The 22,725-nt window shown below is 41.5% G+C and overlaps 1 protein-coding gene across 4 annotated transcripts in view; it reads left to right on the forward strand.

Moving 5' to 3' along the window:
* The window catches only part of gsk3ba (glycogen synthase kinase 3 beta, genome duplicate a), a 35,817-nt gene that overhangs the window by 6,218 nt on the left and 6,874 nt on the right, over positions 1 to 22,725 (forward strand). For all 4 annotated transcript variants that reach the window (XM_034200388.1, XM_034200389.1, XM_034200391.1 and 1 more), the window contains exons 2-6: positions 6,217 to 6,410; positions 15,817 to 15,900; positions 20,275 to 20,385; positions 20,883 to 21,013; positions 21,682 to 21,788. In XM_034200388.1, the coding sequence (XP_034056279.1) occupies positions 6,217 to 6,410; positions 15,817 to 15,900; positions 20,275 to 20,385; positions 20,883 to 21,013; positions 21,682 to 21,788 (627 nt within the window). The remainder of the gene's footprint in view (positions 1 to 6,216; positions 6,411 to 15,816; positions 15,901 to 20,274; positions 20,386 to 20,882; positions 21,014 to 21,681; positions 21,789 to 22,725) is intronic.

The raw sequence follows: 22,725 nt of genomic DNA on the forward strand, positions 1-22,725 counted from the left end.
ATGGCCCGCCCCATACATCCCACCAGTGACAGCGCCAGGGTATGGCTGGGGTAGGCTACACCCATACCAAGAAATGGCTTGGCCCCACCATGAAAAATGATGTTAAAGTAAGCAAAATAAAGTCTGCCAACTCGCGCGGAGTAAATTGCACAGACAGCAGTTAGTAAGATTGATTTCAGTAGCCACTTGTCTGGAAATACCGAAGACCAAAAACGGTTTTGAAAACTTTTGTCACGTAGTGATCGTCTTCTCAATAGAGCATCTTTGATAATGTCTTCTGGCCAATCAGAATCAAGATAACGGCGTGGTGTTGTTGCAGGAAGTCCCGACGGAGAATACTTTTGCTGTAGTACAGGGGTGCACATAACTGGTACGCAGGTTATGTGCGTAATCTGAAATGCGTACGCCATTTGTGTCACAAAGCGCATTTGCGTACCGACGTACTTGTGAAGCTTTTCCAGAAGGCGGTTAGATCACCGGACGACAGAGTCGGTCTCCGTGTGCACAGACAGGGCTGCTGTTAACGTCGGTTTGTACAACGGAAATGTGCCGAAACTACGCCAACCGGCTGCGGAGGGAGACTCCCCCCCCCCCCCCCCCCTTCACTGGAGAACTGCGCTAAAACAGCTGATCACAACGTTCACACTCTGTGGTCACAAAGTACTCCACTAGCCACCCCCCCCTGTCGACTTTCCTGAAGTACTCCCCCGTTGATAGAAATCAACACGTAATGAATTAAGACCCCACGGTTTGATGATTGATAGGTGTGTGGGCTGTCTTTCATTTTGACACGCAGAAAAATGTTATAATAAACATAGATACTGTATGTTAAATGGATATATCCGCCTTCTTTCATTTATCGTTCCATTCCCACAACAATATACATAAATAAATGGCATATTTTGGACATAGTTCAAATGGTGATTAATCATGATTAATTAATTTTTAAGCTGTGATTAATCTGATTTAAAAATTGTAATCGTTTGACAGCCCTAGTAGAAACATGTCCCTTTTTAATTTTTCAGTCACAAAACTGGTAACTTTAAATCAAACCAACCCAGCATGTGTCCTGCAACTGCTAAACAGTGTTTTCTGGCCCTATTGAGTATACATGTTGTGACCTGAATACACTATCGACGCCTGGCTAAAAGTTTCAGCAGCTGTCACTTTTGTAGCTGAATAGTAGAGCATAATGTGAGTGAAATCCTGTGCTTTGATTCGATAATTTTCTCATGGCAAGCTAATTGAAAAGCAAATAAGTCAACGCTGCAAGCACATGTTGCAAGGGACTTGTACTTTTAATTTATAACACTTAATTTAGCAAATAGCTCAATTGGGGATTATGAATGTTAATGAAAAGGCGCTCCCAGCTTAAAACAAATAAAAACATGTCTTCATTGGTTGTGTGTAAAATGGGGGGGATATCTGTGTGAAGACAGATTGTTATAGCTCTGCCATATTAATGTGTAAAGGGTCTTGCTTCACAAAGAATGTCAATTATTCATTTCAAATGCAAAACCTTGAACTGCAAACTAATTGCTCGGTCATTCTTTTTTTTGCACCAGTGTGAGATCTGACTGTGAGCTGGGGTGCACAGACATTTCTCACGGTTTGAGGAAGTGCAGAGGCGTCATAGAAATAGCCCTGAAGGAATATGTAGGCAGTCATACTCGTCTCTCTTTCACTCCCTCTCTATCTCTCTCACACGCTCACACACTATCTTGGACAGTATATTCCTCTCATTACAAAATCTGTCTTTAGTTTTTCTTTCTAGACTCTGTCCTGGAGAGTGGAGGCCTGTTGGTTTCTCAGACAACTTGGCTCCCCTCCTTCTCTCTATCCAAATTCTTTGATCATTATCACATCTTAAGGAATTGGACCACTGACTGGTCACACAACGATGACAAATAAACTGTGCTCGGACACACATATTTTATGTCTGCATTGGAGTGGTAGTCTTCTTTTGTTTGCTTGTGTGAGAGGATGTGTGTCTACGCAGTCAAAATCAATAACCCTGATGGAAAATAAGCCTAGCGAGCCAATAAAAAATGGATAAGGCCAGTAAAACCTGTGCTACTGTCTCAGTCAAAATGTCGACTTTCGAGTGTTATAATAAGCACTTCAGGGTTAATTATCCAAATCACTTTGTTCATTTAAAAACTCACCCACAGACTCAGCATCAGACGGTCACCTCCTCCTGATATGGACAGGACTCTGTGGCCTGCCAGTGTCCTCCACGTGGAGGTGGTCTGCTACCACAGCATGCTGCACAAAGTTTCCATTTCCAACACCATGATCTGGAACAGTCACGGTTATTAAGCAGCATTAATCCTCACGTCAACATGATTTGGTACTCACTGCGAGCTGTTGACAAATGTGTTTGACTGCCTCAGCAACTCCAGAATCTAAATGTAGTCACATTTCACAAATGATTTTATATGCGTGGGTGTTTTCGCTCATCCACAGCCTTCTCCTGTTGCAGCTTGTTTGAAAGGGGAATATGCTAATAAGACTAATACGTAGATTTGGGGGGGGGGGGGGGGGGCAGGTGTTGCAGTCGGATTTAATCGTTTGGTTGTGCAGAAGTTTTGCGGTTCATTTAATAGACTGTCAGAAGTTGCAGGCACACATCTGTGGCATGCGACAGACACTCTTGCCTGGTTGTTCTTAAACTGTCATCTAATATGAATGTTGCTCCTTGACACTTCCGTTGGGAGAAGGGACGACAGAGGGACAAAGCCTCCATCGTCTTCTCAGGGGTTCAGAGCCAACTAATAGCAGATTCCGATCTATAGTGCATTAGCATCTGATAGTGTTATTAGCTTATGACTTTTCACTGATGATAATCCTGGGAATTGCATTGGTCCTTCGGTGTGTCTATGCAGGGTAATGAATATCATTATTACTGATATAAAGATAATGACATTACAAAAAAGTGTTTTTCTGTCTGTAGCCGGTTAGATAGGGTTCAAATGTGTGTGATTGTTTACCTCGAAATATTTGAGCTCAGCCATGAATCCCCCTCAGTCAGTCAGCACGGAGCTGACCAGTACATCCTCAGCTGTTTACCACTAGACAGTTCTTCCAGGAATACATGGGGGTTAAACTGGGTGTGGCTAAAGAAGGGGGCTCTGTTGTTCTGTTTCTCTCAGCCAGGAACATTGTCAACAGGAGTCAAACTTGCAACCAGGCAATAACACATTTGCTTCTATAACAAGTTAGGGCTGTGCATCTTCACTGGTCTCACGATTCGATTCAATTACGATTATCCTGTCTTCGATTCGATATCCCGATGCATCACGATTCATACCAATGCGTTGCATCCTTAATTTTCTATATTACTATTAATATTTCTTATATTATTGCTTCTTTTTCATCAATGAATACATGCAATAAATACATATGAGCTCCCTTTTTATTATTTAGAAAGTGCTTCAGAAATCAATAACATAAATGTCTTGACATTAATTTATAAACCAAAATAAAACAATTGCATAGCTCTCGCATCCCTATACAGTATCTGTGTGTGAAATTGTTCCATCCTCAAAAACAAAAAACTAATGCTTCTGCGGTCTAGCTGCAGCTTCTAGCAACGGTCTTCTGTTATGGCGTGTTTCCACTGCAGCGGGTAGCTCGCTTTAAGCGTGCCGAGCCGTGCGGGGCCCGTTTTTGGTTGCGCTTCCACTTGGCCTAGTTTTGGCCCGGGGCTACTTTTTCATCTTTTTTCTGGCCCGACTAAATCGTGGTTCTAGGGCCAGGAACAACCAGGCTGAGTCGGGCTGAGTATGCTAAACTAGAGAGAGAATCGCTGGCAAGGGGGCTACAACTACAACAAGATGAACATATTTTACCGTGATTTAATTGTAATACACGTTTCAAAATGATGTCGAAGTAACAACATACTGATACCGGTTAGTAAAAACCATGAATTAATGCTTTGACAAGTCTGGCCGGCGAAAAACCTGGCGGAAAAAAAAAAAAAAGTGCTTTCTAAATGGAGCTTGGCTAAGCTAACGTTATATATGCTCCGACCGTCCACACTCACAACAACGGCCTATACAGACATAAATAAACCAGCGACTGTATTCGCCATGACACAGGCAGTCTGTGGTTTGTACTTGTTTAACTTTTGTCTAGTTTCTGAACAGATATGAAGAGCTGTGAGCTCTGAGTGCTAAGAGCTAACGGCTGTGTTGTTTTTTGGGGCGCTCATTGAAGATGATGTCACGGCTCCGCCTATACTGCGTTACTATAGTAACTACCCCAGTTCCTAAACTGTAATGGAAGCGCAGCATTAAAGTGAGCCGGGCCTAATAAGGCCTAACCAAACCGAGCGAGGCCTGCAGTGGAAACGCGCCATTAGAGTGGCCTTTTATTGTGGCCAGCCTAAGGCACACCTGTGCAATAATCATGCTGTCTAATCAGCATCTTGATATGCCACACCTGTGATGTGGGATGGATTATCTGGGCAAAGGAGAAGTGCTCAATATCACAGATTTTTTTCAGATTTGTGAACAATATTTGAGAGAAATGGCTATTTTGTGTATATAGAAAATGTTTTAGATCTTTGAGTTCATCTCATGAAAAATGGGAGCAAAAACAAAAGTGTTGCATTTATATTTTTGTTCAGTGTAGTAGCTACTTGTATATTTTACCAAAATATGGCTAATTAATAGTGGTCATTTGTGCCCTAGCTGCAACGATAAGTCAAACAAATAATCACCAATTAATTTAATAATCGTTTGTCACTTTTCATACGAAAATTAATATTTTCAGCCTCTAAAATATTGAGATTTCCTGCTTTTCTCAAATTGAGAATTGAGAAAGATGCGTTTTGGACTAACAAAACAAGACATTTGGAAGTTACCTTTTTATTTGGACTAAAACTGAGTTTGGACTTGGACTTTTAAAAGTGGTTGCCAGGGTGGCAACCAGGCATTAGCTTTTGGTTGCCAAAACTGAAAATACGGTTGCCATTTTTAGTCACCTTGTATTTTAAATAACTAAGATACCATACAGTTATACATCAACTTAATAATGAACATGTGACACAAAAGAATGTTCAAATGCTTTACAATAAATAATTAACACACTTATTTGAAACTTAAGTGGTAGTAAACTTGTCCACCCTCAATTGCTGGTATACTAAATACCAGTAGCGCAGCTGTTGTCATGTTCTTCACAGATCTAGTTTCTTGGTCATCCGTTGTCTTCCTTTCAATTGTGGGTTTCCTTGACCTTTGTGCTGACCCCCACCATAGATGCATTGGCCCTTCAGCATCGAAGTCTTGGATTGGCCAGACTAATACATTTCTAATGTTAAATAAATGAAAACCATTCAAAGTTAAGAATTAGATATTCATTATTAATGCTGTAAATTACCTTTAATATGTCTAACTATGTTTAAAATGTGTTACCTATTTATAGAAGTGATTATATTGTTATGCCAATATTTTCCTATGGTAAAGTTTTGTTTTTTACTTTTATTTTGGTAGTAATAAGATAGGGACTCTTATTTTGAAGGAACTTTTACCGGAAGTGAATGGACAACGGAGCAGAATGTACATACATATTTCGCCTCCCAAGACTTTACACATTTCCTCTTTGCTTTTCGTTCGGGCTCATCTTGCGCTTTATCAGTTGAATCACTTTGAACATTCGTTTGAGATGTTGACCGAACTTTTCACCCACAGTCAAACAACTTAATTTGCTTCGCCATTTTTTGTAAAACAAACACACGGCGCAACCATGGATGTATAATAAGAAGGCACACCGCGCACGCGAGTAAACGTGCATCGTTTTCTGGCTCCGTAATCACACCAATGCAAGTGCGACTTAAGTATCAGGTTCCGACTGGTCACAACAATAATTAAATATCACTCTTAATACAACAAATAATTTACATTTATTTATTTTGGGGTGCACATTTAGCTGTTTTAATGTCCTTATTTCTTTATGTTAAAAACTGGTTGCCACTGATGGCAACCAAAGGCCAAGAAGTGGTTGACATTTTTTCTGAATGGTTGCCAATGGCAACCTGGCAACCATTACTGTCGAGCCCTGATTAGTGATGCTTCTTGAAACCTGTTCTGTCATGTTTGCTCTCAGTTTGCTCTCCCATACCCCTAAACACTAATCCTTGATGTATAGTGCTGAATTTTCTGTATCACTATCACTCAGGTTTCAAATGTTCTGTGTCTGTCTGTGTCTCTTTAGGGGATAAAGATGGCAGCAAGGTAACAACAGTCATGGCCACTCCAGGTCAAGGCCCTGACCGGCCACAGGAGGTGAGCTACACGGACACGAAGGTCATCGGCAACGGCTCGTTCGGCGTGGTCTACCAGGCCAAACTCTGCGACTCCGGAGAGATGGTGGCCATCAAGAAGGTCCTGCAAGACAAGAGGTTTAAGGTAAAGACATGCACACAAACAATGTATCACTCTGCTTACTCGGATCATTCTGTTTCCTTGTCAACCTTCTTTTTCAATGGAACCAAAGTACAGATTTGTTGTATTCATGAATGACAGAGTAACTGTGAAAAAGATATGAATGGAATGATCTTTCACAAGAACGGTGAGATCAGTGAAGCTGCGAACAAAGAGGCGGAGGAAAAACTTCTTGGCTTTTGTCGTTGCCACATCCTTGCTTTATCTGTATATTTTCTCGCAAGAACTGTGTGTGCGGTAGTGAATCTCTCACATACATACTTGAACCCGTTAACACTAAGTCATCTGTCAAGTTTAGTTCAGGTCCATCATGGAAATGTCATATTTCCATCCATGCAAAGCTCTGCTGGAATCCTCCTTCTGTGCTTTGAATAGATTTGACTGATGGCTTGTTGTTCCTTGGCTGGGGCGACTTTGTCTGCTCCCTTTGATGCCCTCTTTGGTTTGGGGGGGCCTCAGTGTTCCCGCTGTTAGCCCACCGCTCACAGTTAAAGAGCCGAGACCGCAAAGCCTGCAGGACAGCTGTTTAGTTTCTCATTAAGTTGATAGTCTTCAGAGCTGTGGGTAATGGCTGCACATTGTAACAGTCTTATTCTTTGATGTCTTTCACTGGATTAACACATTATCAAAGAGGCCAGTGTCAGAAGTATGCCTATTATTACAGACATATACTGTACACACTACATTTATTAGGTACACCTAGCTTAAAATAATGCAGTGTAATGCAACAAACCTGCTATTAATCCTACCATCATGGAGGTTGTAATATGTAGAGGATCCAAATGATTTGTAATACCTCCTATTGTAGTACATTATAATTCAATAAGGCTATAACCTGAAGTCTCCAGAAAACCTTACATTTGAATCCACTGCTCTACAGCATAAACCTATATATAACCATTAGGGGTGTAACGGTTCACAGAAGTCACGGTTCGGTTCGTACCTCGGTTCGGTACGGTTCGGTACAACAAGAAAAAGCAAAAAAAAAGTCCCAAATGCATAATTCCAGGTTTGTTGTTATTTATGTTTGAACAGTAGTGCAAGTTTCAGTTTTTTTTTTAAAAGAACTCTTTTTTGAATAATTAACTGTATTAAACAGTTAAAAACAAACCTTACACAGTACACTCAGATGGCCATATTATCTATAATGGCTGATGTCAAACAAAAAGGTTTCATTAAGCTGTGAAGCTAAAAAGAATGTCTTGAAAATATGACATCATAAATAATAAGAAAGTGTTTCAAGAGCGCAAAGTCGTTGAAAAACATATGCCAAAAGCTTCCGTTATTTATTTTGGTCTCAAGGCGGGGATCAGCTGCTGAACTGCTGCTGTCTTTTGCCGGGCTCCGGTGATTGGCAAATCTGGGTGATGCCTTCTGATATGATTTAGCATGTTTGGCGTGTGTTACTATTAGCATACCGCACCGCTGTAGAACAACGCCGACACACCGTCCTCGTCCGATCCACCACTCGTACACTCCATCGTTGTTGTAGTCCACAGGGAACCCGAAATGTTCCCACACAGCTGATTTAAAAGAAGCAGGTGGGTTCTAGCTCCTGTGTGTTATCTGAAATCGCCATACTAACTTTTCTTCTTCTTGTATTTTGTTGGTTTTGTTGTTGTGTTTCTTCTTGTTCTTCATTTGTTGTTTAAGGGCGGCTGGCAAACAGCTTTTAGGCGCAATACCGCCCCCTGGATTATATATAGTGTAGTGGATACTGCCCTGAATGACAGACTTTTTTCCCACTCGTAAAAAAAATGCGTATTCGTCGTGTGATTGTGTGTGCCGAACCGTGACGTCCGAACCGTGACGGTACGGGACGAATACGGATACCATTACACCCCTAATAACCATGATAACAGTAGGATTATTGCAGGTTTAGGTATCACTCTAATAGTGTATACAGCTGCAAATAATACACTGCCTATTTTTAATGGATTATATATCATTTTCAATGCATTTCACAAAACCTTGGTTGGATTTAAGGAAGCAGATATTCCCTTGTCAAGCTTTTACCTGAGGCAACAGTGTGTCAATCTTCATTTTTCCGCAGAGGTTTTAAGGAATAACCTGCCATAGAAAGAAAGCAAGGTATTTTGTGAACGTTATGCCCAGGGCCACATTGATCACTTCCATACACGCAACATTTTAGTTTGTTGTGACCATCACACATTCCCTAGCTTTCAGAGAACAGGGCATATGCAACCGGAGTACACAGTCAGGATGATGCAATACAATGTGGGACTATAATGTTTTCCATATGTGGGCTGGAAAGCTACATTCCGTGTCTCTGCTCTACACAAGATTTCGGCTCATTTAAACATCTTGTAATAGAATAGAGGAGATTAGAAGTTGGTAAGACGCCTAAAGGAAAAGCTTGGGAAGTAGGCTTTCTTGCTAAGAGTAAGATAAGGGGGTCGATACAATGTCTCTACTTAAATATGAAGCTACAGCCAATTGCTTCAAAGAAAAACTGGAAATATGTAGCTCTGTCCGACCCTAACAAATCCACCCACCAGCACCTCTGAGGCTAACTAATTAACATGGTATATCTTTTGATCAAAGTGTAAAAATGATAAATGATGAATTGCTACAGTGAAATATATTCCCTCATTAAACCACTTCTTTAGGGTTACAATTTCTGTGATATGTGGCACTTGTACCCAAGTCATTTGTTTTAAGTCTATCAATGGATTATTTTAATGGAGTTAAAACGAGTCTCCTAAATCACTAGTCTTTGAAAAGAGTCGCGCTCGTTGGTCTATTCTCTTCCTCTCACGAGAGTCAGGTTGTGTTAGCAGGAGAGAATGAGAAGAGTAAAGGCAGGACATGTTTTGGTGTCGCTTCCTGGACTGCCAACCCTTCAGCTTTAGCCCCAGTGGGAGTCTCTGAAGTTTAGTCAAAGCTGTGTTTGCTTGAAGCTTTTTAGCCCTAGGACTGTTTTGCTGAGCCAACTGGTTTAGCTTATACTTCAGCAGCTCAGTGTCCCAGGTATGGCCTTTCTAGAGCACCAGCACAGTTTTGTTATTGGGTGCTGGTAGTCCTTCACTTTCCAAAACCTGACTTAAGATAACTAACTTAATGGTGAAGGTGTCAGCCATCTGTCACAAAATACAAAATGTTCATTAGCAACACAGGCACACAATCCTTTTGTGACTCTATGCTGGCCATGATGAAGTCATCTCCTGTTCTCCATTAGCCTGTAGTTATCATGCTAGGCTAGCAGGTAGCATCTTTAAACCGTGGTCAGCTGTGATCATAGTCTCCTTTTCCTTTTTCCTTTCCTCCCTGCTTGTACTCAAACAGCTTGTTATGAAAAATTAAGCAAATGAGTGCTAAGAGTCCTCACATGACTGCCAAGCATGTGCCAATAAGTGTCTCCAACCACACACACACACACACACACACACACACACACACACACACACACACACACACACACACACACACACACACACACACACACACACACACAGGGTAATCATGTGAACAGGCTCTGCGTTAGGATATAGATGATGAATGTGTGAGACAACCTTAGTGGTCTTACAATCCTCTCCTGGTGCATTATGGGATAGGACGACTCCACTCCCATCAGAGGGATCATATATCATCCTGATGGAAAATGGATGCTCCACTAGAACCAACACTCACACTCACACTCACACTCACACTCACACTCATCAGAGTTAGTGTGCCTGATGGCAATACTGTTAACTGGTCAGTCTGGTGAGTTTCTATATTTTATTAACAGATACAATGGAAATACCAATAACTTACTTATCTACAAAGTAAACATTTTTCTATGTGTGTAATAATTTGCAGCAGAATATAGTTCCTTATAAATGCTCTATTTAAATTTGTTTGAGTAACTTTGGCAAAATACATCTTCCTTTAGGCATAAACTGTTGACTATGCCTTGGTGATTTTTAAATGTTTGTCATCCATTATAGTCTTATAATGTACACACAAAGTGTAGGTAAGTCAAAGTGTTTAATATATACAGTCTATAAGTGACACCAGAAATTCCAAACAGTAAAATCATTGAATTCCAATGCAGCTGTTTGACAGGACTGACTTATACTTAGTTTATACAGTAAGCTGCCTGTCGGCATTCAGCTTCTTTGAACCTTCTCTGTCAGAGACGGAGTATTAGCTGTTCAGCCACACCGACATGGTTTACAGACTGTTATGAGAGAGGAGCTGACGGAACAAATACATCTTTGAAATCAGTTGTGTGAACTTATTGTCCTGACAGCGACTGAGCTCACATGTTCAGAAGACAATAAAGAGAAAAAGAGATGGTCCTGTCTGCAATAACTCTTTACTGAATGTAATGTTCGCACCTGAGAACAAAAAGGCAGAAGTGATTTATCATCCGCCGTAGAGGTAAAATACAGAGGAGCTAATCCTGACTGAAGTATGCATGTTCCCTACAGGTTAGCATGTTAGTCATTAGCTCACCAGATTCATTAGTTCACCACATATACCTCTGCAGTCACTCTATTACCAAGCCTCATGTATGTTGTGTTTTTCTTGTGCGATCAGGGCTTTAAACGGGAGTTTGTTGATTTTCTGGGATTTAGTGACAATAACACAAATACAGAAGAACAGTGTTATCCCTTAGCTTTCCACTGTCTAGTAAGCTGTTTCCAAAGCAGCACAGTCAAGTGTGTGTGTGTTTCCTTCTGTGGGTGGTATGCAATTCCTCTATGCTCTTAATCTTTTTTTGCAAACTGGATGTGGTTTTGCCTGACAGTAGCTTACACACTAGCATCATGAAAGTGTAGCACTTCTAGCAACCATCAAGTGTTCTCTCTCTCTGGTCGTTTCTCAATGTCGAGTAAAGCTGCTCCAGAGCCACTAGTTCAAGCATACTACGTCATCGAGTGGCCCCGAATCACTGTTTAAATGCCCAGCATACATGTGCTACCAAGCAAGCCTCCTCGACATTGAGAAACGGTCTCTCTCTCTCTCTCTCTCTCTCTCTCTCTCTCTCTCTCTCTCTCTCTCTCTCTCTCTCTCTCTCTCTCTCTCTCTCTCTCTCTCTCTCTCTCTCTCTCTGCCTGAGCTGCTGACACACTGGAGTATGACAGGTCAGCAGGAATGACTGCAGTATAACTGGAGCTAGGCAGGGCTTTACTGAACAGCCTGTCTGCTCCTCCTCCTCCATATCGTACCATCTTTCTCACACACACACACACACACACACACACACACACACACACACACACACACACACACACACACACACACACACACACACCCTTAAACACTTCCACTAAGCCACTGCAAGAAGACGAGGGCGTTGCCTGCTGTACACGTTGTGTTTGATGGCTGGTCTGTGCCCCACACGCCATGATGTCACTTTATAATTGTGTGTGGGTGTGTGTGTGTGGACTATTGGACCATTTGTGTCTGCCTCTAAGTGAATTAGGTTGGGATGATTGTCTGTACAAGGCCATAGGGCTGCAAGATGCTGCTGAGATGATGATGATGATGATGATGGTGGTGGGTATTGCTTAGTGTAAAGACAGCTCACTCTGCTCTGTTAAAAAATTAATGAGCAGGGATTCAATCCTCACAAAGTGGCAGCAAAGTGTTGAAGGACAGCAGCATTTATCCCTTGGCCAGCCAGCGTGGCCCTGACCCACATAACAGGCGATTCACTGAGTCACCAAATCACTCGGTGAACACGGTAGTATTTTTACATATTTACAATTTTCAAAGTACGCTATGTCTCAATGCTGTAGTGCGGAGACATTTACCAAATTCATTGATTAGAGTTATGGTGGTATATCTATAAGTATTTAATTGCAAAATACACAAAACGTACTTACTTTCTTAATCTGCTGTGATATTAACCTGAGTATCTTTTGGGTTTTAGACAAACAATGGTAAGATTTCACCTTGGACTCTGCTAACTTGTGAAGGACATTTCCTTTATTTGATGACATTTCATTATTTCAGGGCTCCAACTATCGATAACTTTATTATTTATTATCCTGGCGGTAATCTTGTCGATATACAGTAGTTGTTGTATCTACAAAATTGCAGGTTGCAGTAAAGAAAGTACCAAATCCCAAGGCGTTTTGTTTTGATTTTCCCTAATATATTCTGTTTAAAAAGAAAAAGCAAAGGTGCCTCAATTTAGGTGCTGAAACTAGGAAATGACTTCTTTGCTTGAAAGATTGCTTAACATTTTTTTTTTTTTTCGAAATGGTTGATATTAAATTCACCTTTTTTAAATGAAGTCATAAATGACAGTTAAAGGTGGGGTAGGTAATTTTGGAGAAATCAGCTCGAGTGCGCTAGAATTAGAAAATACACAACTGGAAGAAATCTGCCACTTCCTCACAGAGCCCCTCCTCCAACACACACGAACGCGCACATGACCAATGAGGGCACGAGATAAGTTTGTGCACAGATGGAAGGCTGACAGGCAGGTAGGCCATCCAGTTGTTTTAGCCGGGCCGGCTAAAATGATTGGTCGTGCTTTGTACAGTACTAGTCTTCCACAGATGATATTTTTGTATGGATTTTTTGTCAAAGCACTTCAGATATTCATTGCTATCGGGATGTTAACGGCCCCTACACACGGCGGCATGCGTTGAAGCTTCAACGCTTCTGCCCATTCACTTTGAATGGGGTGACGTCACGCTTCGCCAAACTGCATTGTGGGAGCAAAGCGTTGCTCACTTCAAAAGTAGAGCAATGTTCTACTTTTGAAGCTTCAACGGAAGCGTCAGCCAATCGAATCATATGCCAGTACAAGCTCTAGCCAATCAAACCGCTGCTTGTGTGTCCGGGGCGGGAGATTCATGTGATTGGTTGTTGGTCGAGCGTCAGACATGCCCGTCGGCAAGCTTCAACGCACGCCGTCGTGTGTAGGGGCCGTAAGAGCATTCCATGGAATATAACAAAAAGTGTATCTCGAGCCGGTTTCTCAAACTTACCCCACCTTTAATTGCTGCACCACATAACTACAGATAAATGAACTTTACCATTATATTTTTAACCCAAATCTAAAAACTGTGTTCCCAACAAGCAGCTCGTATCTAATTATCATTAGCATTTCCACCTCCTTCAGTGTTTGGGTTAGGGTTACACCAAACTGGAATTTAGTTGTTAAAAAATAATAAATAAGCATAAGAAAATTGTGTTTCAGTCTTATTGTTATTTAACATTTATATTGATCTTGTCACTCTTAGTAGTTGGTGTGTTGGTCCGTCACGTCTTATTGTATTTTCACTTAGTCACCACTGATGATGATGATGAGGAGGAGGAGGAGGAGGAGGAGGTGTTGGGCCAATGTTAACCAGAACAGGATGACCTGTAATGTCATCTTTTACAGAACACTTGAACACATCAGATGAAGTATTGAGTCATTGCCTGCTCTGCGGTCGGCCAGTTGATAGCATATCCTGTAAGAGCCCCATCGAGCCTCTGCCCTCTCACAATGTCCACAGTTTAGTTGTTGGAGCAGAAGAGCCACTATAGTAGGGCAGTGAGATTATAAATCAGCCAGACAATCATGCTGTTTCCGGCTTCATTTTGTCAGCCAATTAGCTTGGTATTCACTATTTCAATAGGAAATGAGTCAGTGAGCTGGACTACTGGTTAGTCACTCTTGTTGGTAAGCAACTGAAGTTTTTAAATGATTGTAAACTGGTTATATTCTGGGTATTTACATTATTTATATTCAGCAGTTCATTGAGTTTCTTCACATAAACACCTTGATGTTTAGAAATGGATAATCCAAAATACCGATTTCTTGAACTACAAACGCGATGGTTTTACGTTAAGACTACTTCCTGATATCCTTTCTGTAATAAAGTCGTTCAGAGAATTAGTATGCAAGCCATTGTAGTCAGTATGGGTGCTTCCTGCTTTTATTGTACAATAATCAATAGTACAGAAGCCACCATTCTACTATTATAGTTGCTCATGACTTCCAAAACAAAAGCCAGACTAGAGTGTAGTGTCCGCACTCCTCCGTCACGGTGTGATGTAAACTTGGGCCCTTCCCCTTTCAAAAAATTCCCCTTTTTGTTTTCTCGAGTCTGACAATTTCCCGTTTCCTTTCCGCTCAGCCCACACTCCAAATGTTTCACAAGCACTTTGATCAAAAGCACTGTGATAAAGAGTGAGGGGGGGAGAAGAAATGGAGAAGAGGGGGACATATACTCTATGATGAAGCTGTTAAAGCTTTATATAATGCTTTAATTCCTGCTCTCCCTTGATATGTTTGGGTCCATATGCACAACTATTTTCTGCATGGACACACTGTTCTGTATGTGAAGACATGGATCACTGTACCAGGGTGTGATGCTTATATCTTGTCCCTGTGAGAGAGTCACACCACAGGCCCCAAGGCAATTTTTACTCAACACTTTTTTCTCCCATTTTCTCTGAAGTGTTCCTGCTCCTTGTCTGTGTTGTGGATTCTTTTGGCTTTCCAGGGGCTTATTTCTTGTTCATCATGTTCAAGCCCGTGGGATTTATCCTATCATGAAGGAATTAATGACCATTTTTTTCCCAGCTTTTTTTGTTGCCGATACCATATCCAATTTTCCTGACAAAGTGGCACATGGAGCTTGTGACAGTGACATGGTCTACAATGAGTTGATTGTTTCACAAGATGTTTAGTGGCATGTGTTTTCTGTCAATATATGATGATATTACACCATTACAGCACTATTCTCTATAGCCATAATGCAGCTATTACTGTTGAACCATTCAATTTGTCACATGGGTTTTCTTCGGAAGTTTTTCCTTGTACGATGTGAGGGTCTAAGGACAGAGGGTGTCGTATTGTCATACTGATATTCTGTACAAACTGTAAAGTCCACTGAGACAAATGTAACAGTTGTGATATTGGGCTATATAAATAAACATTGATTGATTGATTGATTGATGTAACAACATTTCTTGTAATTGTATTTTTTGTTACAACATGACCAACACGACGCAAAATGTACGCTCGAGGGGGTAGGGCCAGAAAGGTTTTTTTAAGCTTCTTCTTGCCCCTTTTGAACATGACAAAGACTATTTGAGAATTTTTTTAAATGTGTACCTTGAACATGTTTTCTTCTTCTCTTTGTTATAATTATTATTATTATAAGAAAAAAATAAAATATTATTATTGTTGTTTTGTTTCTGACATTTTCAATAAATTGACAAAAAAACCATCTGCAGTATTAATCTAAATACCACTTCAAGCTAATTGTCCCTCATTTTTCTGTGGGTCCAATAGGTAGATTTGACGTCTCTAAAAGGTCCACAGACTTACTTCATGGACCATGAGAATAAAACTTGGATATCATTTGAAACTAAAATGTAAATGTGTCTTTCATGTGTTTGTTGTGTGCAGAATCGGGAGCTGCAGATCATGAGGAAGTTGGACCACTGCAACATAGTCCGCCTGCGCTACTTCTTCTACTCCAGTGGAGACAAGGTCAGTGGACGGTGTGTCTGAGGTTTGTCTCCAAGCTGCATAATTAATTGTTTTTAATAACACACAGGAGTTTGAGTTTCAACAAATGGAATATCTCTTTTTAAGTACTCACTTTTTATCACAGCACTTACGTTTGCTTTGCTTTTAAATGTTTAAATTATTGAGCACTTCAATTAGACAAGTCAAATTGAGCCATTAGTATTCAGCCATAGTCTTTCACTTACCTGTGACTTTTCTGCCTCTTTTTGTTTATAACATGCCTTTGTTGCCTTGTTCATGTTCAACAAAGACTAATGTTAATTGTCTTTTTAAAGCTTTATTCACTTCAATGAATCTGGAGTCGACCCACATCCTCTAAAACCACCAATTTAAACTCCTGATTCCAGGAAAGTTGAAATGCTAACTTGGACACATGTACTTTGTCGTTACCTGATGCCATTTTATCCGACGCCACACTCAAGTGCCCAATCAGTACTGTGCATGTGCAACTCTCAGCAGAGATGATATGGAAGTGACATGGCTTACTCCTTAGCTACTCGCATCATCCTCCCCTGAAAAAAACAATGGGTTTACATTCTTTACCCACTTTTTTCCACCACACCACGAAAGTGGGCAATGCTTACTATTAAACCCTGTCTTCCTTTCAGCTTCACCATCAAATGCGTTATTCCTGGCCTTAATAAATTAATTGGTACAAGTCTCCCTCTCTATCTGATTCTGTCGACCATTGCAGGAACCCTGGAGACTACAAGGCTGGACTATGTCATTCAACTAGCAGAGAATCATGTTTTAAATATAGACACCAACCTGGCAGACACACTGTTGGGACTATACCCATGACTCGGCAGTTAGGAATGCTCCCATGCTGCTCACCTACCGGGGCCAAGGAAAGCTGCAGGGGATTATAGAGGGAAGGTGATGATGAGGGTGGTTGGGAGGAGGGACGTTTGAGGGTTGGTTCCTGAGCACCTATTTGCCAGAGGGTGTTGGCTAATTATAGCCTCACCCAAACCCTCCCCTCCCTTCTGTAAGCTCCGCCCAGTTCCCCACCCGTCTCCTCGTGCCATGTGCTCACTGACCTCTGGGAATTGCAGCTACTTCTTGGTATACTGACACACTGACAGCGGAGAATGACCGTACACCTTCCCGATCTGACTTCTGCAATCACATGATTTAGTTTTTTTGAATTGCCCAACTTATGTTTTTCGATCTTTTTATACATTCACCTTTTAAACCGCCCGTACCCCCTTCTGTGTGTCCCGCTTTCATGTATCAATTTCTTCACCCTCCTCCTCTTACCATATCACTCCAGGCTAATTATGGAGACTGGCACCGTGTTGTTGGTATGGGGATTTACCACCCATTGAGATCGACTTAGAAAAGAGGGGGGGGGGGTAGGGCTGGAGAAGTAGGCAAAAGGTTATCCCCTAGGAAGGTGGAAGGTTGCAGACAGCTTAATAGATAGATGACAGATTTGTAAAATAGCAGAGGGTGAGGCAGAGATAAGATGAGGTCAGGTGTGTGGAGGTGTAGTTGATGAAGGGGGGGGGGGGTCATGCTGAGTGCAGCTGTGAGGCAGGGGCTGCTACTGGAGCTGCCAGCATGTGAACAGGTAGTCTTATGTAACTGTTGGCATGTGGCTTGCTCACACAGTGGGCTTTTGCTTTGACCCTTTAACCCTTTGTTAAATACTGTTCAAACACAAGGCCACATGTCCTAACAGCGTAGGCAGCTATAGGCAACCAGCAGTTGGACTTTTACTCTTCAAAATATGCACTCGAAAGTATAGTGGATGCTGGTGTGGACGGAATAGTTATACTGGTTCTGAGGCTTCAGGCAAAATTACTCAAGCTGCTACATTAACATAAACATATGTTAATAGGCAGACTTTGGTTGAAACACATTGGTTTTGGGTAATGAGCCGGGACTGGTGTGTAGTCGGCAGATCCACAGGATTCACTAAGTGAGAGTTTATTTCGTAGCCATTTCTCGACAAAAATCAGGCTTTGGCCACAGCACACATTCATTTATCAGATCCGTGAACTGTTTTCACAAAGTATGGATCATTTATTCAGTTCTTTACCATTTATCATATATGAATGCATTAGTGACTTACAGAGTAATATGCATTTGTAACAAGCACAGACTCACATGCTAATATAAGCTACAAGAGTTGAAACTAGCATATTCAAGATTGATGTATCACTGCACACATTTCAATCTGGTCTTACACAATGTAGCATGGTGATTGTTGTGATAGATAGCTGACACAGTTGTTCAGGTGCAAGCAGTTTTCCCCAGCAAATTAAAGGCTGAATTATTTAGCCAGGGAATGAACAAGGAGCCAATGAGAGCATCACCTGGCTAACCATCTGGGAACAAGCCAAGGAAGTGGCTTTGTAGTGAGGCAGGAAGTGAGTCATCGCTGTTGCTAGGCTAAATATGGCTTTGATGGCACTAGCCGCTAGCGGGAGGCGGAGCAGGCCCTCTAGTCGTCACAAATATTATCAATGGGAGCTAGTGGTGGGTGGGTGCACTCTCACACTCGTCTACAGGAGAGAGACGCATAGAGATGAGTAATAGAGGGGAGTGTAATACCAGTGACGGATGAGAGTGTGCATGAAGCTATCTGTGTCTGAGAACTGTTCTGGATGCTGCACATCGTCACTGATATCTGCATCTGTTTGTGTGACCCTGTCTCCGAGTCCTCCCATCCTGCATTTCATTCAGTCTAATTGTCTGAGTGTGAGCGGGAGAGAGCAGTCAGCACAAAGCGGGGCATTGAGCTGACAGAAGTGAACCACACAGTCTGTCTGGGAGCTCTTCACTGGCCTAGCTCGCTCTTCGTGCTTTGCAGACTTGCCGAGAGCATAGTCAAGTGATACAGACTTTTAGTGCCCGAACAAATTGAAGAATAATTTAATTAATTAGAGTTGGAAGCGCTGTCATATTACCCCAAGGCAGTTTGTCTCACAGGAGTGTGTTGGGTTAAACAGCGGTCACATGAGGCAGGAGCTCTCTAGTGCTATTCCCTCAAACACAGTAACACATTAGTTACAGATATGTTTCTATGTGCCAGTATGACTCAAAGCTAATGACCACTCCTGGCTATAGAGCAGTGATACAAAAGGTTGTGGGCAATTGTGAAATATTCTCTACCGAAAGTAGTCGACAAATGTACTATTTACTACTGTTGAATTAATAACCGCAGTGCCCAGCTGTTTTATAACATTAATTAAAAAAATGAACATCCAGTTGTAAGCCTTTAAAGAAATGTAGAAAATGTTCCTACTGTCTCTTGTATGAGAAAATGTGCGGGAAGGACCAATGGGAGGTCAGGATTTGGTATTGAAATTGGTTTTGTCGACAGAAGATAATGTCTATTATGATGTAAGACACTGTATTGAGGGAGTGTCTAAAGGCACTTATTCTGGTGATTAAATCGTCCAAAAACTCTACTGTTCTTATAGTGCGTTCAATCAGGATGAGAAGTGACATCACATATCGCGATAACATATCAAGTTAAAGCACAAGACCCCAATGGCACAAATGCCGCGGCACCAAAGAAGCGATTGACCCGAACAGATGACCCGTTGTTTGTATCCTCATGGAAATAAGCCCCGCCTCCTCTCAGGCGCGTCTAGTTTAAGCGACGGGACTTAAACGCACCAGGTTGCTGCCTGTTGCTGCCCAGTTCTGTTTTAATCCCATCACACATCCCTTCATCTGAACACAGTGTTTTATCTGAAGGCTCGGCTGTCCCTACAAATAAACCATTGCATGAATGAGCTTTGAAGGAATGAAGTGTGATTGGACTTATCTCAAACAATGGATTCACAAGAAACACCTGATGACTCAGTGCAGATTCAAAGGAAAAAGGAAAGAATGATTGGGTGGAGAAGCCTCAGGTACTGCATCCTTGAGTCGGTGCTCCAAGATCATGCAGAACCCCGCCCTCCAACACTGACCTCCCCCAACCAGGAAATGAGGAAATGATCTCATTGTCTGCGGCCACAGTTGGAGTGCGGGCCGTTATGACGCATGGCTGTGTGTGTGTCCTGCCCTCGGGGACGAGTCCTATACAATGTTAGTCTGTGAAAAAAACATCATCCCACAAACGGCTAGTTTCAGAAACACTGCAGACACAAAGAGAAACACATTTGCGCATTTCTAGGTCATGAATGGGATTTTATTTTGTATTGTTTCTATTCAAAATGTCTTGTAAGAAGGGGTATACTGAATGATGATTAGAATTTCTCATCATAAATAAAGCCTCACAATATAAATGAAAGCCTTTTATTGCTGAACATTTCAAACTATGAAATATGTTTTATACTAATCTCCTCTGTCTGCATGTTGTTGCTTCTCCAACAGAAAGATGAGGTGTATCTGAATTTGGTTCTGGATTACGTTCCTGAGACCGTCTACAGAGTGGCCCGACACTACAGCCGAGCCAAACAGACCCTGCCCATGGTTTATGTCAAGGTATATAAATATGTGTGTGTGTTTCTATCACGACAGGGAGTGGTATGCTCCACGCAGATGCATACATATTCATCAGTACAGGAAATGTGGGATGAGTATTCACAAAAAGTAGCAAGAAATAATAAACATGTCGCCTGCTTTGATTTGAAACGTTGTGGTAGTTTAAAAGAGTTAATGGCTAAACATATTTGGCATTAACGACCTTAGAATCAGTTTAGTATACATACATCACCCATATCAGCAGTTTCTGATTGACTCGAAGGAAAGAAAGACTCCCTTGCAGTGGCAGAAATGTTCCTTGTAATCTCTAAAGAGCCACGTTATCAAAGTTCAGCAGTTGAAGAGGCGCTGTAGTCGAGACATTTGCTGATAAATGTTGTACTTGACCAGGCTGAAATGAGTGCTTGTTTCCAGACTTTAACCCTGTTATAAAAACTAAGCTTGCTGTGTGTGTTGCTGTAACCTGTGTGTGTGTGTGTGTGTGTTTCTGTGTGCAGTTGTACATGTACCAGCTGTTCAGGAGCCTGGCCTACATCCATTCGTTTGGGATCTGTCATCGGGACATCAAGCCCCAAAATCTGCTGCTGGATCCAGAGACCGCTGTGCTCAAGCTCTGCGACTTTGGCAGGTGAGACTCAGAAACCGGTGTTAGAGTTTAAAAGGAATAGTCAGAGGTTTTTAGAAATGAGCTTATTGCAGAGAGTATGATTCTATAGCCCCAGCGGGTTAGCTTAGCATAAAGACTTGAAACAGTAGAAAGCTAACGTGGCTGTGTCTAAAGGATTACACACTAACCGTAGCACCTCTAATGAGCAATACTTATCACATGATACAGTATATAGTTTCTACCTGGAGTCATTGCTTTAGGCCTGGCACATTTCAGCAACAACCTGGTACATAATTCCCCGTAACACTGATACATGTTGATTTTTTGCTTCATTTTTTTGTACAGATGAAACGACCAAGACATATTTAGTGTTATCCAGCTTCTGAGGTGCTGAAAGGTTCATTTATTTACATTTTTGGATAGAAAAGAAAACTGCTTTTACCTGAGTTTACAGTCTTTGCTAAGCTGTAGAGATTTATCACACAGAAATGGAAGTAGTATCGTTCTTCTCATCTTGAGTTTGGTGTCTACCCTGAAGCTTATAAATGGGGAAAAATCTTTGTTCTCAATTTGAGCAATTCACTGAAAATGTTACCCAAGGCTTTTCTCTTGGGTCATATACCCCTTTTTTCTTCCGAAATGCAGCACAAAATGCTGAAGGTGATAATGTGCTTTGACTTTGTGTGCAGTGCTAAGCAGCTGGTCCGCGGGGAGCCTAATGTGTCCTACATCTGCTCTCGCTACTATCGAGCACCTGAGCTCATCTTCGGTGCCACTGACTACACCTCCAGCATAGGTAAGCTGACTCCAGCTGCCAAAGGAAACACGTTAACCATTAAGCCACTTAATAAGCTTCACACTTAGAGACACTTCACCTTTAGAAAAAGACATATTTGACTTTTACCTGCTTTTCACAAAGTTTGTTTTGGTGTGAGTTGATGATATCGGCCGAAGAGATGTCTGCTTTTCCTTGAATATTCATGTAGGGACTATTTTTCCACCAAACTACAACCACCAGACATTTTTGGCCAACTTAGCAAAGCCTTCCTGGTCCTGATTTCTTGAGAAAGAAATTGCTGTTGAGTTTTTGAAATGTATTTAGATCACTAGCGTAATGCCATATAATTCAATCATATTTAAGTAAAGGCAGACCCTCTAAATATCCTAAATATCCAAACCCTAGCAACTCACACCAAAACAATCTTAAAATACAAATATTATTTTTTTATGTTGTTGTTAGGGGTGTAACGGTATACGTACCCATACCGAAATGATTCGGTACGGGCCCTTCGGTTCGGTACACGTGTATATAATATACAAATATATAATGTTAAACGTAAAAAATTGAGAACGTGAACAACTTTTTGGAAGTAATCTTCAACGCGTCATAGAGCGACCAAGTCATTTCATTGGACGAGAGGCATACTATGAGAGCTGGTCACAGGGATGTGTTCAGATGTAGTCAGTCATTTGAGGAAATGGCGAACGCAGATAAAGTTGAGCTCAAAAATCCTCCAGCATCATTGAAGTCTCCGGTTTGGGAACATTTTGGTTACGTATAAGGATGACGGACAAAGACAGGTGGACCGAACCAAAGCTGTTTGTCGGCATTGTTCAACTCAAATTGGTTACGCATCAAACTTGCACACTCATTTGAAAAGGCATCACCCGAATGTGAATATCACCGGTACCAAAAGAAAAAAGACTGAAGGTCAAACCCAACTCCCACTAGC

The sequence above is a fragment of the Gymnodraco acuticeps genome, unplaced genomic scaffold (genome assembly GCF_902827175.1).
Source record: "Gymnodraco acuticeps unplaced genomic scaffold, fGymAcu1.1, whole genome shotgun sequence".
NCBI lineage: Eukaryota > Metazoa > Chordata > Actinopteri > Perciformes > Bathydraconidae > Gymnodraco > Gymnodraco acuticeps.